The sequence below is a fragment of a genome, unplaced genomic scaffold, assembly GCF_019419815.1.
Source record: "Pyrus x bretschneideri cultivar Hongxiangsu unplaced genomic scaffold, Pyrus_bretschneideri_v1 Contig3, whole genome shotgun sequence".
In the NCBI taxonomy this organism is placed as follows: Eukaryota; Viridiplantae; Streptophyta; class Magnoliopsida; order Rosales; family Rosaceae; genus Pyrus; species Pyrus x bretschneideri.
In genome coordinates, this window is record NW_025999612.1 from 7,752,603 (window position 1) to 7,769,950 (window position 17,348).

Sequence of the window (17,348 nt, forward strand, 5' to 3'; positions counted from 1 at the left end):
CTCCCTCTTCCTCTTCGCACTTACTATGAATGAGATATTTGTCGATTTTCTTCTCAAACTTGTAAGGTGCGCGCTATCAATTTACCTTTAAATTGTAATTTTAACCGATTATTTCGTAAACATTTATAATTAGTCAACTTTCCCCCTATTGTTAAATTATAGAATTTTTCATCCATCTTTGATCGCGTAGACATCAGACAAATGTACAAAACAAAAAAAGTAATTTTATCCCCACCAAAACCTAAATCTCTGCCGATAGAAGAGTCCTGAGCTTTGATGGATGGGTAGGTGAAATAACATAGAATTGAATATGTAAAACAAGAAGATGGATAGGGAGTTCACGAACTGCAAGAAAATGGGAACATATTTGAATCAGTTTATGGGAAGCAGCTCAAGCATTGGTACCAAGAGAATCAGAACGTTGAATCTCATCGGCGTCTTCAACTTCTGAAGGTACTGATCAGAATCAATGAGATTCCAAGAGAGGCAGTAGGCCTACCCACGCGTGCCAAAGCTCCAATCGCACCGACACCGACCAACCAAGAGCATCGGAGACACAGGAAGGTGAAGACGACGACATTTCCTCGTCCTCCGTTATAAACCTACTATCAGAAGAGGAAAAATGAAAGCAACAGCGTCTTGGGTGTTGGTGAGGGGTTTTTGTGCTCCCATATTTCTCACTGCTGTCCATGTGACCAAGATGGATGGAATATTAAATAAAAATTTTCAAAGTCAAACAAGGGAGGAAAAGTGACTAATTACAGAAGTTTAGGAATAATCGGCCAAAATTAGAATTCAGGAGGGAAATTGACAACAGTTACAAGTTCGAGGAGGAAATCGAGAAAAACTGGATGATGAGAAAACATGGTTCATAAAATCATATGATAAGAAGAAGCAATCCCCTTGTTCAGGATAACACGAGAATCCAACGGTAGAAAACCACACAACTAAAACAGCATAAGAGTTCAAGTCATCTGCAGAGAGAGATTATTATTCTTGAAAGAAACATAACTAGATAGAAAGGTAGGCAGAATTCAGAAACTCCGCATCCTCGACGAAGATCTGCAGGTTCTTCGACTTCATCAAGAAATCAACAGCTTCCTCATTGAATTCTAGCACAAACGCCCACTTGATCAGCTCCGAAAGTGCAGGTATATGTTCAGTGCACTCCCACAGCACACACTCAGATACTGCTTCGGCGAAATATGTAGCAAACTCAATGGTACTCTTTTGTCCGCCTGATTTGTCCATCTTCTGGATGAAGAATTTGGAACTCTTCCTGTCCCACCGTGTCTTACGTGTGCGTCTAACATTCAAAATTCTCCCAGAAGATAAGGGCAGATCATAACTTACAATGATTGGTTCATGCGTCTCCAATACAGCAACATTGAAAAGACCTTGGACAGCTTTTTGCCTCTTCTCCACTGCCATTTCAATGGGAGCACCAGCAAGAAATCCAAGAATCAGCCTCAGAAGTGCTTTTGCGAACACTCTTTCCCTTGGGATTATTTGTAGTTCAGCATCGTTTGCAAGAGAAAGTTCTTCCTTGTGCACAGATTCAGAAATAACACGAACGCCAATTTTCTTGTACATTTCAAGCAGCTTAGTTCGAGGCAAGGAAGCCAAGCTTGGCTGAGGGTACCAAGCAAATATCAAGTGAGAAGACTGTTCGAAAAGACACTGTAACTGAAGGTCATCGGCAATGAAAACATCTTCCTTGTTGGACAAGAAGATTTCACCAGAGCCTGAATAAACTGGTATTTTCAAAAGGGCATCAGAAAGACTTTTCTCCGTCTTTAAATTCCAGTGTTTCGAAACATAAAGCCAGAACTTACAGCACTGATCATGCGACAATCCTCTTTTAGAACTTTCCCAAACTTTCCAAAGCTTCAAGTAATCATCAACCAAAGGTTGGGATCGTACTCTAAATGCACAACAGAAGAAATTAAGCAAGTTTCGCTTATAGTGTTTCTTCAAAACAGTTAACTGCAAACCAAACAGCTCATCCTTGTCGTCTATAACGCATTCATCTGCACCAACCCACTCTCCATTTTTATTTCCCTTCGGAATCCAGATCTTTCGGCCAGCCTCACTATCTGGCTCCCACTTAAACTGGCTCAAGTAATTATATACTCGAACAAAGGTCGAAAATTCATCATGAAGATCAAGGTGACTGGCAATAACAGAACACCCTTGTTCCACTTCAATAGTCACCCCTATTTCAGCAAGCTCGTTCCTGTACATTAAAATTTTAGATCCATAAAATTCTTCATCAATGAAGGGTCCATCAGTCTGCTTTACGTACGAGCCAAACTTGGAATCAAACAACAAGCACATATTGGGAGGCCTATGGCCAGCATAAGTCTTCAACCATGGTTGAGAAAGTTTCTTTAAGAACACATCAGGAAAGGAATAATCTTTCTCCTGCAATAAAATTTGCAAGCATTCCAGCAATGCTAGCACATTTTCTGGAGAAATACGGCTCAGATTCAAAGGAATATAAAAACAAGATTCCACAAACTTGACTCCATCCTTGAATTCCACAACCACCCCAAATCTCTTCAGTTCTTCCTTAAAATCATGAATGTTCTTGCCATAGCAACTGTCAGAATCATCAATGAATGGGAGAAGACACATCGGAGAGATAGATTCCCAACTGGAACTAAAGAGAATGCAATCTTTGGGAGATCTATAATCACCAAGGCGAGTGCGCAACCATTTTTCCTGGCAAATGCAGCTCGTAAGATCTTTAGGAAATTTAAAGGGAGTTCCCTTCAGCTTTCTGTAACACAACAGAAGTGAAGCAACATTTTCATTGGTAATGGAAGTCGATGATGCATACCGCATGAAATATTGAGCAAATACTTTAGTGGCGTCGTCAAAATCAACCACCACCCCAGTTTTCTTCAACTCATTTCTGTAGGAAAATATCCTGTCTCCGTAGAAAACGTGATCAATCAATGGAAGACCACCAAAGACCTGAAGAATGCAGCCCCAGTCGGAATTCTGGTCAAACAGGAGACATTCTTCTGGACGCTTGTAACCAATGTTGGTCTTCAGGCAATTCAATTCTTTCAACGCTCTGACAAGTTTCTCAGCTGAACTGGAAATATGCATGCATTCAAGCATGAATAGAACAATCTCGGGTGTCCAAGATGTCAAGCAAGAAGGTGACTTTAGGTTGTCAATGATTAGCTGGTAACTTTCACCGAACTTGACTACCGCACCAAGCAACTCAAGTTCTTTTTTGAACTGAAAAATTTCTTCACCATAAAATCTTCCATCAATGAAAGGAATGTTACTAATCTGTGATGCAACTATCCACTCTTTGTCCGACAAAACAGAACCCACCGGAGACCTGAAGCCAAGGGACGTTTTAAGCCATTGACCTTCTTTAATACTACAGATAAAATCAGTAGAAGAAAAACAGTTGTCCCTCAAATATTTGATGAAACGGAGTATAGAAAGTACATTGCCAGAGGTTAAAGTGGAAGAAGCAGCAAGAGACATCAAATGCTTCCCCAGATATTCGCATGCTTCTCCAAACTCAAACCTGACTCCAACTCTTTTTAGCTCCTTCTTGTACTCATTAATCCTCTCACCATAATAATTCTGATCAACCAATGGGATATCAACAAACACAGAGACATTCTGCAAAATGTTTCTCGATGATGACTCAAGTAGGAATGACTGCGAAGGTGGCCTAAAACCGGAAGAGCCATTCAAAGTAACCTTCAGCCAACCACCTTCTTCTATGCACTTCGCAAAATTCTGTGAGACCAAAAAATATTTATTTGCCAGACGACGAATCCAGTCCAAAAGCAGGAATGCATTTTCCTTAATAAGTGGTGCAGATAAAGATGATATACTATCACTGGGAGCAGGTATATAAGGAATGTCCGTAGCTGCAGTACGGATTTTAAGGAACCCTAGGAGGTTCTCCTGTGTTGTACAGTTACCAGCAAAACAGTCTGCAGCCATATAATCTTCTCCTAACTCAACGTAGCCTTCTTTCCTCCACAAATTAGAATCAGTCAGTGTTGCCCATTTGCTTCCATTGGCAGGCACAATAACCCCCTTCCTGTTTTCAATGATGTTCCCATACTTATCCACAATCACCTTCTTCCTAGTTCTGATGATTTTCCCATACTTATCCACTAGCGGCATATCCCCACATAATTCATTAACTTTCTTCGCTGAGATATAATGTCTGCACCAGGAAAAATACATGAAGTGGGCAAATGCAATCACAAGCTTCCGCTCATTAAGTGAATTGTCAAGGAGATCCTTTGCATATTCATTTACACTCACGAAACGAACCTTAACTTGATCTAAAAGCCATTTCTCCAATGCCCCCTTCCTAGAGCAAGACTGGATAGCTTCCTGTGTAGTTTTTGGCATAAAGAGAAGCCTACCAGCAGGTAGAAACTCCTTGTTCCAATCAATCAGCCATGAGACATGATCAGAATCACAGGATATGCAAACCTTACTATCACCATTCTGGATTTTACTTATGCGGCACAAAGATTCGGTTCCATAACCTGAACATTTTATTAGTGGTACTTTCTTGATGCTGGTCTGGAAAATTTTATTCAGCCAGTTATCAGAAATAAATAGTAGAAGCTCCAAATAGACGTCTTCGGACACCCTAGTTACCAGACCGAAAGTCCCCTTGATGAATTTAGCATACCATTCGCTGTTTACGGGTTCAACACCAAGGAAACTCAGAATGTGATCATACTCCACCTGGTCAAATGCATAAGACAGAACATATCTTCCATGAGATGAGAGATTAATCAAGCTTATCCCTTGATCCCTCGCCATCCTCAAAATATTCCAAAAATCCGGCTTTAACCTACCCACTTCACGAGGCTTGTGAAAGAATTTCTGCTCCTTGTGGGGCTCGCTAGGTACAATGTCTTCTGCAACAAGTTTTGCTTTAATTGACTCCCTAACAACATTCAGTTCTTCAAAGCAAGAGCTATGGACAGGCAGGAACTGGAACATATAAGGCAAACTAGACACTGGAGCATCGTCTATCGATCTAACAAGCGCAATAAATGCATTGACAAATGTAGTTGATAAACAGTCAAGAATCCCCTTATTCCATTTGCTGTCGAGGAGTATTGTTTCCCTTGATGATGAAAGAAGAAAATCAGCTTGAATTATGAAGGGAAAGTTTGTCACCATCTCCGTTGGTAGGAAGGCGTATACACCGGGACATGTGTTCATTCCTCTACGAAGGCGTTTCCCAATTGGAAATGCAAGCGTGATCACCCACTCTTCTACCTCATTTCTCTGTTCAACTCGGTATTCCTGCTTGACAGGAAACTTTTGCTTCCACATATAATAGCTGCATTCTTTTTCAACCTCATCACAATTTTCTTCTGCAGACAAATGGAGGGTGTAGGATTGGGCATCAATGTTCCTCCTCGTCACAAATTCAGTCTCACTCGCAATCTTAATTGCACTTACATTGTTTTTCCTTGGATCCTTGTTGTCTTCGCGGATTGAGAGCCGCTTTATCTTTGAAAGAAACAATAGAACCTCAGGGTGAATGCTAGAGAGCTGCTGCTTCACAGCTTGGAACTTGTCTGCCTTCAAAGGTAAGATCAGTGTTGTGGTTGGAAGGGCAGAACCGGAACCATAAATCTTTTTTATGTCTAAAAGAGTAGGATTTGCATCAACCCATTCCGGAACTATGTAGCCAACATTGCAGTGTGCACAGGGCTCTTCACTGAACCTTATTTGATAACCGTTACTGAAAATGTAGGGGTGTGCAGTGATGAGAAACACACTTTTAAACCCTATACCTGTATGGTGTATAAACAGAAATTCGGCCAAATTAGCAAAACGAAAAAATAGCAAGACATTCAAACAGCCAACAAAAACTTAATTCAGAACGCATAAGAAACATGAGATAGGCATCATATCAAAGCAGTATTGCTATTTTATGAATCCAATAAAAGTAAATAATTCTTTGGTATAAATTACATGTCAAGATTGAGAAGTCCTTTTTCTTTAGTTTCTTGTTGTTTATAAACAGCAATGGCAAGACTGCACTACTCTGAAGGGCTAATATCACCTAACCCTCTACTTTATTTATATAACAAAAATATTGATACATGGTTAGTAGTCATAAACTCAAAAGGAAAAGGACTGGCATGCAGAATATATAGAAGCATCTCGTGTACATACTGCAAACGTACCTTTCTCCCCAATATAGCCGCGCTTCCTGTTGCCTTTCTTGGTGGAACGTCCAACACTGCAAATGGACTCGATGTTCTTTGGTGAAAACCCATTCTCATTGTTGAAAACAATTAAAGTAGCAGGAGCCCCCGCGGCTGTTATATCCCGGGAAGTTATGACAAACTCAAGTGATGGATCAACCCCTTCTGGGTACTCATTATCTTCTGCATTCTGCAAAATAAGTAGTATACTATTAATCATTGGTTCATATATTCAAATAGCTACTGTCTAAGGTAATACACAAACACACTAAAACACACAAGCATGTAGGAAATCACATAATCAATCTCTTATGTCGTTAGACTATTGATTACTATGCGGTAGTGTCAAGAAAGAAATAACACACCAAAGGGAAGAAGAGAAAATATATTTCACGTTGGATTGATTTGACTGGAGGAATAAATACCCCCTTTATAGACTTCATCGTACATTTTCCAGAGAGTTATAAGACTTCTCTTAATGGTCCCATATAGAAGGGTATAATCCTTATGATAAGTCATACTTCTTATTACACCCTTCGGTTAAGTGCTATGAGACCGATACGACGATACGACGATACGATACAACACAACACAACATGGCATTACGAAAAATCTCTAAATGTAACATACGATATGCCTAGATAGGCAATTAAAATTATATAATAATATATAAAAATATATAATTTAGAACATATTTTGATAACACAACAAATCGATTTCATCATCCAAATCGAACGATTTATTGGAGAAGGAAAGTTGGAAATCTAATTGACTTGATATATATAGAACAAGTGTGAGAGTCGTATTCATAGTTTCAATTAGAGGCAAACTCTTCATATTCATCAGATTTTATATAAACCTCCAGTCTCCTATTAATTTTTACCTTTTAATTTCTTATCTGAAAGTGTAAACTTATCCTAAAAGTATGATACTTGTATCCCAAACGTGAGATACGTGTATCTATTAAGTCAAAGTCATATCCGTTGATCATGATGCGTACCACGAGTATTCGAGAGTATCCGACAATTATGGAATACGGAACACGCTACCAAAGTAAAGTATCCGTACATCATAGGTCAAGTGTATATCAGTACACCATTCCTATGGTGCACCTTCATACATTAAATACACACATAGTAAAGCGGAGATCATCAGGATCATATTCCAACAAACACATATTTTATTTTAAAAAATGAATTGAAACCTGGATGAGTTCCATGAGGAAGTGAACATCCTTAGCGTAGAGTTCAGCAGAGAGATTCTTAACAGCCTGGTGAAGATCCTCATTCAAAGGGTTGAGTTTTTCTTCTCCGATGGAGAACTTTCCTTTGCGTATTTCTTCTATGTGCTCTCTCGGCGTCGTCATTTTCGGTACGGTCGACCGGCGATCACAAAGCCACGGCCACTTTTCAGTTACAGAGAGATTAACAGAATAAAGCCATAGAGAGAGCAAGCAGGCAAAGTCTAACAGAGCAAGTAAACGAGACTAAAAAGAGATGGGTGATGTTGGAAAGGAAAATGATGTTTACGTATAAAGGTGGTTATTGTGCTTTGTTTGTAAATTAGATATAAAAAGTTAATCGGCCTAGCGTTATTATTTTGGTACCAATTAATGGAATTTTAAAATTTTAATATTGCATTCTAAATTTTTTTATATTTAAAATTAATACTCTTATGAAAAGTGTAGTTAATTTAACAAAAGAATGAAAGAATGAATGCATAATTAATTTTGAGAACTGTTATTAGAACTCTCAAAATCCTATTTTGCATTTAATAAATATATATATTTTTTTTTAAATATAGAAAGTTCATGATACAAAATGAGAATTTTGGAATAACAATTCCTTTAACTTGGCCAAGAAAAAACATAAAGAATATCAATTCCTTTAACTTGGAATAACAATTCCTTATTAAAACTTTTTTTCATTTGTTTTCCTATGATTCAATGCAAAGGTGCAAACGGATGAAAGGTAAAACTGCTCAATGAATGAAAGAAAAAGTGAACATTACTTTAGTTTAGTTACACTACAATTTCAATTGTGAATTTCATTTTAAAGAAAAGATAATGTTAAGGAGATTAAATTTTGTAAATTAAGTGAGATAGAAGTTGATGATTGGATTATTACTTAAACGTTAATAAACGTACTCATTCTTATTGTTAACACATCATTTAGTTTGCAAATTTAGTCTACAAATTTAATCTTTCTAGCATTACCCTTAAGGAAAAAGTGATCATTGAGTCTAAACTCATGACTACTTTTACTAATTTCAAATCTAAGAAATTAAAATGAAGAGTCATGCAAATTTCACAGATTATTTTGCCTAAAATGCTTAATAATTTTATTTTTGTTGGTTATTTTATTTATGTTTTTGTGAGGATGATAATATAATAATATTTTATTTACTAACATACGCAAATGAACCTGCTTTGGAAGATCAATGATTCAATGCTTAAAAAAAAAAAAAAAAAAAAACCTAATGAAAAGAGTTTAAAAACTTTAAGTTTTAATGATAAGAACAAAATAAAGAGTAAAGTGAATAGTACCAGTATTGATTTTTTAATATAAAAATATGATTTTTCATAAAAATGAACAGTACCTGAAACTTTTCTTTAAAATTTTCAACAAAAAAAAATGATAAAACTAAGGCTTTAAAACACGCTAAGCAATGCAATTGACCAATTAAATTGTGTTTCTTTTTCTTTCCAAGTTTTGTAAAATAAGAAAGTGAAAAGCAAACATGCAGTGGACCTATGGTGAATATCTAGTGGTGGGATTTGTACGAAAAGCATGACTGATTGCATCACCTTTCCACAACTTTTCTTTATTTATAGGGAAATTAATTTATTTTATCAAAATGATATTTAAAATTAAAAATTGATCAATATAATTTTTAAAAATAGATGTTACAAATTAATATGATCATTCTGTTAAAAATTTGTCAAAATTTTTGTTATGTGTTCACATTGCACTCCTATAAATTTAATTAAATATTGTTATAAGAATAAAAAGTATTTAATTAAAAAAAACAATTTTTTTTGTATAATTAAAAACTTACAAAAAACAGAAAAAAGAATAACGAAGATGAATTGCAGGCATTTGAATGTTCTTCGCCTCCACCAGAGCCGCCGCCGCGGAGTCTCGGAGCTCGGTGGGTTTTGACAGGTCGATCTCCACCAGATTCTTGCAATTGGCAGCCAAACTCAGTAACCCAGCTCCGAAAAAGCAATTCGACCGCGAAAGATCTATCAAAAGGAGGCTGGACTTGCAGGCATTTGAAAGGCGGCGAGGGAAGCGTCCGGGACTCGTGGGCAGAGCGTGAGATCGACGTGGGAGGCATTTGGGTACCAGCGGAGGACTCTCGGGAGGTGGTTGGAGCGCAAGGGCTTGAGCTTCTTGCAGTATTTGGACGGCTAAATGTCGTTCATTAGGAACTTTATAGTTTATACAGAGAATGGCATCCCTCCTTCATGTGCGACGGCTGGAGTGGGAAGAAGAAGAAGATGAGCTGTTCATCTTCTTCCTTCTTTTTTTTCATTTTTATTTTGTAAGTTTTTAATTATATAAAATAAAATTTTAATTATTTAAATATTTTTAATTCAAATAAAAATATTTAATTAGACTTGTGAGATCCAGTTATATGTCACATCAGTACATAATAAAATTTTTGATAAATTTTTAACAAAATGATCAAATTCATTTGTGACATCTATTTTCAAAAATTATATTAATTAATTTTTAATTTCAAAGATCATTTGCGACAAGAAACCTTTTTCAAATGACAAAATTGGAAGCTGAAGACTATTCGAAGACTCACTTTATCCTTATGGCCTTGTTGACGACTTGCAGTTGTCTTTGTCTTTATTTATTGAAAAAGATTTCTAAGTTCGAGAAAATTGTCGTTAAAGTTGGGGTTGAATCGCAAGTTATCTATAAAAACAAATTTGGTTTAAGTATGATTTCATATTTAGGCTATATGAGCTTGAATTCGAATAAAGTATCCACTCATATTAGGTTTTGCGTCAAAACACAACCCAACAACCATGCACAATATCCTTAGTAACCACGGGGGGACGTTGTTGCTCGAATAGTATCAAATATGTAATAATAATATATGTATAATGAAATGTGGTATACCATCTCGTATTCTGATCACATTGAAAAATCTCTCAAGAAGTTGCTCATGTTCATGTAATTCTTAATAAAGTCGTATTTTTTATTTTTTTATAACGGAAAAAAAAAATTACACTTAGTTAGGGAGGACATAAACTTTAGGGTAAATTACATTTTATCCCGTTAAGTTTGAGTGCAATTATTTCTTACAACATCTTTAAAACATTTCAATTTCATACATTATTTATTATTTCATTTCAATTTCATACAATCGTTAATCTGTAAAAGTTTCCGTTAAGTGATAATATGGCCATATTTTATGCTGACCTGGCATACAAGTGGGACCCATTGCTCCAGTAACAACTTGGAATATACAACAAAAAAAATCTTAAAAACTATTTTAAGAACACCCATTTTCCTCCACTACCTCGCCTTTCTTCTTCCTGTTGGAAATTATATATTATATATTATAGTATATAAGTTTAATAATTGAATGAAAAATATTGTTAATGTCACATCCCGGCCCGGGGCGGATCACTTCCCGGGCCCGCTCCACCACCGTAGCACGATATTGTCCGCTTTGGGCTTACCATTCCCTCACGGTTTTGTTTTTGGGAACTCACGAGCAACTTCCTAGTGGGTCACCCATCATGGGAGTGCTCTAGCCCCCTTCTCACTTAACTTCAGAGTTCCAATGGAACCCGAAGCCAGTGAGCTCCCAAAAGGCCTCGTGCTAGGTAGAGATGAGAATATACATATAAGGATCACACCCCTGGGTGATGTGGGATGTCACAATCCACCCCCTTAGGGGCCCGACGTCCTTGTCGGCACACCACGGCCAGGGTTAGGCTCTGATACCATATTGTCACATCCCGGCCCGGGACGGATCACTTCCCGGGCCCGCTCCACCACCGTAGCACGATATTGTCCGCTTTGGGCTTACCATTCCCTCACGGTTTTGTTTTTGGAAACTCACGAGCAACTTCCCAGTGGGTCACCTATCATGGGAGGTCACCTATCATGGGAGTGCTCTAGCCCCCTTCTCGCTTAACTTCGGAGTTCCAATGGAACCCGAAGCCAGTGAGCTCCCAAAAGGCCTCGTGCTAGGTAGAGATGGGAATATACATATAAGGATCACACTCCTAGGTGATGTGGAATGTCACAGTTAACCAATTTCTTAGAAAGGTTATGTTGTTTAGTTGTATTCCCTTTATAAGTGATGTATACTTATAGATGAAAAGTTACATATCTTTGATAAATAGAAATTGGATTCTATATAAACCCATGAAACCATTGGTATTATATAGAGAAAATGAGAGTTAATTTTTACTCTTGAGAAATAGGGTTTCCCCACTTTGTTTCTCACATGCTTTATGTGTCAAATTCCGAGTCGTGTCTTGAGAGTACTGGAATATATAAAGTTCGTCAGAGTCCGAAGATTGAAGTGCTTTGACTTCGGATTATAGATTGTTGAATCCTGGGAGATGGACGCCTACCGAACTACAAGCACAAGAGTAGAGGCGAAATTCTATCTTTAGGACATTGCATTTATGCAAGTCTCAATTTCCAAGTTTGTCAGTTATTCTAACTTTCTTTCTAGTTGTTTATATTAATATCATATATAATTGATGTTGTGAATTTCTTTATGATTATTATCATTGGAATTATATTATTATTTTTCATATTTTCTAATATTGCTCCAACACTTCCTCCCCTTCGATTTGCGTGGCTACCATCCCAAGTCTCCACCTTGCTAGCATTAAGCCCTAAAACAGAAAATTCATTGCAACCCACCCATCTGCAAAACACCCAAAAATGCTTTAAAATCTATGAATTTCAAAGAATTGAAGCAAATATTGAAAAGTGGTTCAAAGTACAAACCAGAAATCCATCGCAACCCACCAAACTGTATGAACCTAGATCAACACTACCCAAGAAAAACCCACAGCTTCTGCAAGAACCCATAAGATGGGATGAACTCGAATGCTTTCAACCATTACAGGACAGACGTTAGAGGCGAAGAGGGAGGCTCCGACGGTGAATTTGATCAAGACTTGTTGTTTCTCTTTGAGGCAGCTCCGAATTTCTTGCAGATCCGCTTCGATTTAGTGTATAAGCTGACGAAATCGATGAGGAAGAGTCCGATACGGAAAGCTTGGGCAGCGGGAAAATGCCTATTGCTGGAACAGTGAATGAGCTGCAGAATCGGCATTGCCTATTGCAACACCATCGTTGGCAGTCACAGAAAATGCAGAGAGAGAAAGAGAGGGGTGGGAGTTGAGTTTTAGAGAGTAGGATGAGAGAGAAGGAGGAGTGTGTGGCAATTGAGATAAAGTGGCAAAATTAAAGGGAATTTTTTGACCGGTGGGGTGGTTCGAGGAAGAAGAGACCCATAACATAACTTTTAGGGGGGTGTATTCAATTGGAATTTTGAGAGATTTTAATTCTTTTAATGATTTAGGGTATTCAATCAGGATTTTAAGTGATTATCTGAAATTCAAGATGTATTCAATTAGAATTTTAAGATAGTTTATTAAAATCCTTAGAAATCCGGGTGTATTCAATTAGGATTTTAAAGAAATAACATTATAGGTGTATTCAATTAGAACTTGATTTTAGAGAATTTGAGAGAGTTGAGGAATTAGAGGGAATTGAAGAGATTTCGTAGTGTATTTTAAGTATCTACAAATCTCACCTCTCCCCATGAGATTTCAATGGAATTGAATCAAAAATTTATATGGAATCTCTACAAATCAATTAAACTCCACAAAAATCCACGGATTTATAAATCTATTAAAATCTCTCAAATTTTCAATTGAATTAATTTTGGGGAAGAAGACTTCCCAAGAAATTCTATAATTGAAAATTATTATTTATTTTTTATTCATGTGGCACAAATTTGTGGGATCCATGACGGCCACGTAGGCATATAACAGAATAATTGATTGAACTTTTAACGGATGTATGAAATTGTAATAAAATAATAAATAATGTATGATATTGAAATTTTTAAAGATGTTGTATGAGATTATAATTACACTCAAACCTAAGGGGGGTAAAGTGTAATTTACCCTAAATTTTATACCACATAAAAAAGAAAAGAAAAAAAAAATGCATGAAAGAAAAGGGGACATAGAATGTACCCTCTTGAAACCAAAACAAGAAAGATACAAAGAAAATAAGGGGGACATGAAACATAACCCTCTAGAGTCAAACCTAAAACGTCTAAACCTATAAAACAAGTCAAACAACACCCAAAGGTTAGAAAAACACAAGAAAGTGAGACAAACATGTATGTCAAGATGAACATTAATTTGAGAAGCGGAAGCTAGACAAACCAACGTTGTCAAAAAACAATGCAGCATGAGTTGCCGATTGAGGGTAGTCATGCCATATTAAAGTTGGAGAAGGCAAGCCTATGTTAGCAAAAGTGTTCATAACAAGATTTCCTTTGCAAATATATGTGAGATGAGTAAAAAGTCATTTTCGAATGTGAACAGCCAAATAAACTATTGTTGGTCCAACCAAATAGACTATTGTGTACGAAGAGGCCAAGGAGGATAGAAAATTTTGATTGGGGAGCGGAAATAACACTAAAAGAGTCACTTTCCAACTAAAGACAATATCAATCCTACTGATATGCAAACTCTACACAAATAATAACTGCTAATAATTATGCAAACTTTACACCAGGATCCACTTCCTTCTCTCACTTCTTCTCCCCCAATTGGCATGCTAGATCCCCATCGAGGCCAAGTGTTGGGTATTTTACATACCCCTTAGCCTTGCTTTCTATCCATAAGATGCTTTGTTTGTATATATATATTTTTGGTTTTTGTAGGGGTTCGTGAAGGAGACCTGGATCTAGTGTCTATTCTCTTGGTTCGAAGTTTGGCTTCCTTCGAGAATGTGACGGCAGCGGCGGTAGTCTGGTTTATGCTACTTGAGTTTAGGGTTTTTTGTTGTTTGTTTTTGCAACCTTAAAGCCTAAGCTTGTATGAGCCTTTCGTTGTATCTTGGGTTGTAATTCTCATTTTGCTTGGGCCCTTTACTTTATATATTGTTGTTTACCTGGCTCTTTTTGAGCCTTGTACTAGTTTTTAATGTAATGGAAATTCTCTTGCTTGACCAAAAAGGGGACGTTGTGGCATAGGGTTACCATAACAAATGATTGCTTTTCGAGTTCCTTCTACTTGTGTTTTCATCCACTCCATCTCCACCTATATATTGTACGCATGCAAGAAAGTAGTAATTTTTTCAAATTAAAGCGGGTGTATTCAATTAGGATTAAGAGAGTTTCCAGGAATTAATAATTTCAGGGGTATTCAATTGAGAATTTAAAAGATTTTATAAAAGTCTTGGTGTATTCAATTGAGATTCTTAAAGACTTCTTACAATTCCCTATAAATTTAAGTACTAGATTGGAGAATCGAACATAATAATTAAATAAAGTGAAAGTAATTAACTATATACTAAATTGTGCTTCAATTTGGTATTGAACTTGCTAATCTTGCACGAAATCATGTCCTGTCATAATAATTATTAATATGTTAGAAAGTAAGCATCCAATTCAGCACCAGTTGGCAACGTATAAGAGATCCTTATATATTTTAAACATTTCATTAGGACTTTCATCTCCAACGTGACATACTCTCAATATCAATGAGATAAACTTAATATCCTAATTCTATTTTGAACTTTGAAGGTGTTGAGGAAAAATTAGAGTACACAACTCTAACATAAGTGTTGGAGAGACAAAATAAGTAAACAAATTACTTGTATTAGGCACACAAAATATTACAACACACAAACTCTTAAGGACACTTTTTAGAAGCTATGACACTCACTCTTTCTAGAGACACTCTAAACCACTCACACTCTTCACAAGACTACTCACTTACAAGGCTTCTCACTCTCTTACTTAACTCTTTCTTCTTGGCTATTTCTTCTTGATGGGTTGATTATTTGATTCAACATCACACCCATATTTATAGGTGAGGGCTTAGCATTCTACTAGTTTTTAGTTCTTTCTACAAACTAGAACTAGTTTCTAGTATATTCTACAAACCTCTAGCTTAGATAATTCTAGACTAGTCACCTTACTTTGCATGCTAGAATCTTCTAGAACAATTCCATGCATGTTTGAACTAGAACAATCTAGTTCCCTTACACCGACTAATCTTAATGGGCTGGTGTTGATCTTTAACAGAAGGGTCATCAAAACTTTAGATATTTTTGAAATTTAAGCAAATCAAATTTCAAAAATAGAACTAGGAGGTCAAGGTTATCTCATAAAAATATATAAAGTTTTGATTATATACTATATAACTTCTCATCTCCACCATTTTTTTTTTTTTTTTGTAAGACTACCAATTTCTTTCAGAAAATTCATTGCGGATGCATATAAAGACTACAACGCTCAAGTTGATCTTGAAGTGCCAAGAGATGACACGTAGAAAATATTGTAACATAATTGTATAATTTAGATAAAGTCCACACCAATTTTGTTAGGAATTACTCAAATTTGATAAACTTACACAAACCAACACCTCACACAAAACTCAACTCAACTCATTCAACAGTCTATATAAAAACTTTGACCAGTTTATCTACACAAATACAAAAAGTCTAAAACACATAGAATTAATCTAGATAAAAGCTATATATGATTCACATCAATAATCAAATCTAATTATTCATAAAAGAAATTTAATTTGGACAAGTTATGAAGACCTTACTTTGAAATTTGAAAAATAAAATTTAGGTGGTCGTCATAATGATCGCCAAAGTGGGGTGGTAGGAGTTTGCGCGTTAAGAATTGAGTTTGGTGGGATTGGATTTAAAGTTCTGGCGTATCTTCTTTTTTCTTTATAAAGTAACATGACCTACAACAACATTGTTTTGGCCACGTAATATTTTAAAAAAGAAATAATAAGAAGAACAACTCTTTTTTGAGGCATTGTATCAAACAATTCGAAAGCATGTATGAAGGTCAACTCCAACCTTTAAAAAGACAGCATCCAAGTTATCCACGACGAATTGCCAGAGTTTGGATGGTCATGTAACCCTCTTTCCCCATTAATGCGTCCCCCTCTGAATATTTGAGCAACCACGTAAATACATTACCTATACTCACCCATAGTTACTATGGACATTGGGCATGGGGTTGTGTTTTGACACAAAACCTAATATGAGTGCATATTTTCGACTTCAAGCTCAAATTGCCTAACACGAAATCATATTTAAACTAAATTTGTTTTATAGTTACTTGATACGATTCAGACCCAACTTTTGCACTAAATGAAGATAGCTACAAGTCTGCTGCTAGACCATAAGGTAAAGTTAGTCTCTTCCATTGTTGTTCTTTGGGAAAAAGAAAAAGTTGGGGAAAGGTGTTTAGATTCCTCAAAGACTAAGACTATGGAGGGTAAGGTCATCTAGCTGAAAATGACTAAACATAATTATGTTTAGAATTATGTTCTTATAAAAAGTTATTTTTAAATGAATAGTATTAGATCATATTCATATACCGTTTTCAATTAAAATTTGACAAAATACACGCGATAACTATGGTAACCAGCTCATTTAAAACTCATTGTTACAATTATAGGTAACTGTTTAAACAAATAAATAGTTATGTGTATAACGGTTATAATGAGTACCCTATTAACAATTTATTTTAATATATGTAAAATTGAAAACAAGCTAAAAAACTCTAAAATTGTTCGACCTCTCCCAAACTCCCGCCGCTCATCTCTCCTTGGTGCCCTCTCTCATCTCCGGCAAAACGGTGGATTCGTTGCCCATTTTTAGTCGTCGATGATTGCAGCACCTCATTCCGACTTCCATCAACCACAAAATCCACTTCTCTTCTCTTTTTATTTGTATTCAAAATTAGTTCAAGGATTTATATTTTGGATTAATTGGATTGGAGGTTTGGATTGGTCTGACATGTGGTAAATAATTGGGGAAGGGAAGCAATTGTTTGTGGTGCTGCTGCCTGCTC

The 17,348-nt window shown here is 36.3% G+C and overlaps 1 protein-coding gene across 1 annotated transcript; it reads right to left on the minus strand.

Moving 5' to 3' along the window:
* Positions 1-852: 852 nt before the first annotated feature.
* LOC103934197 lies at positions 853-7,764 on the minus strand. Its single transcript, XM_018644228.2, has 3 exons — positions 7,435-7,764; positions 6,210-6,420; positions 853-5,813 (listed from the first exon to the last, which is right to left on the minus strand). The coding sequence occupies exons 1-3, from the start codon at positions 7,594-7,596 to the stop codon at positions 1,012-1,014; spliced, it is 5,175 nt and encodes a 1,724-aa protein (XP_018499744.2). The 5' UTR covers positions 7,597-7,764; the 3' UTR covers positions 853-1,011.
* Positions 7,765-17,348: the final 9,584 nt, after the last annotated feature.

Coding starts and splice junctions, on each gene's coding strand:
- LOC103934197 (XM_018644228.2), bottom strand. CDS start 7,596: ATGACGACGCCGAGAGAGCACATAGAAGAAATACGCAAAGGAAAGTTC. Junction 6,421..7,434: donor TCCTCATGGAACTCATCCAG/GTTTCAATTCAT, acceptor CTTATTTTGCAG/AATGCAGAAGATAATGAGTA. Junction 5,814..6,209: donor CGGCTATATTGGGGAGAAAG/GTACGTTTGCAG, acceptor TACACCATACAG/GTATAGGGTTTAAAAGTGTG.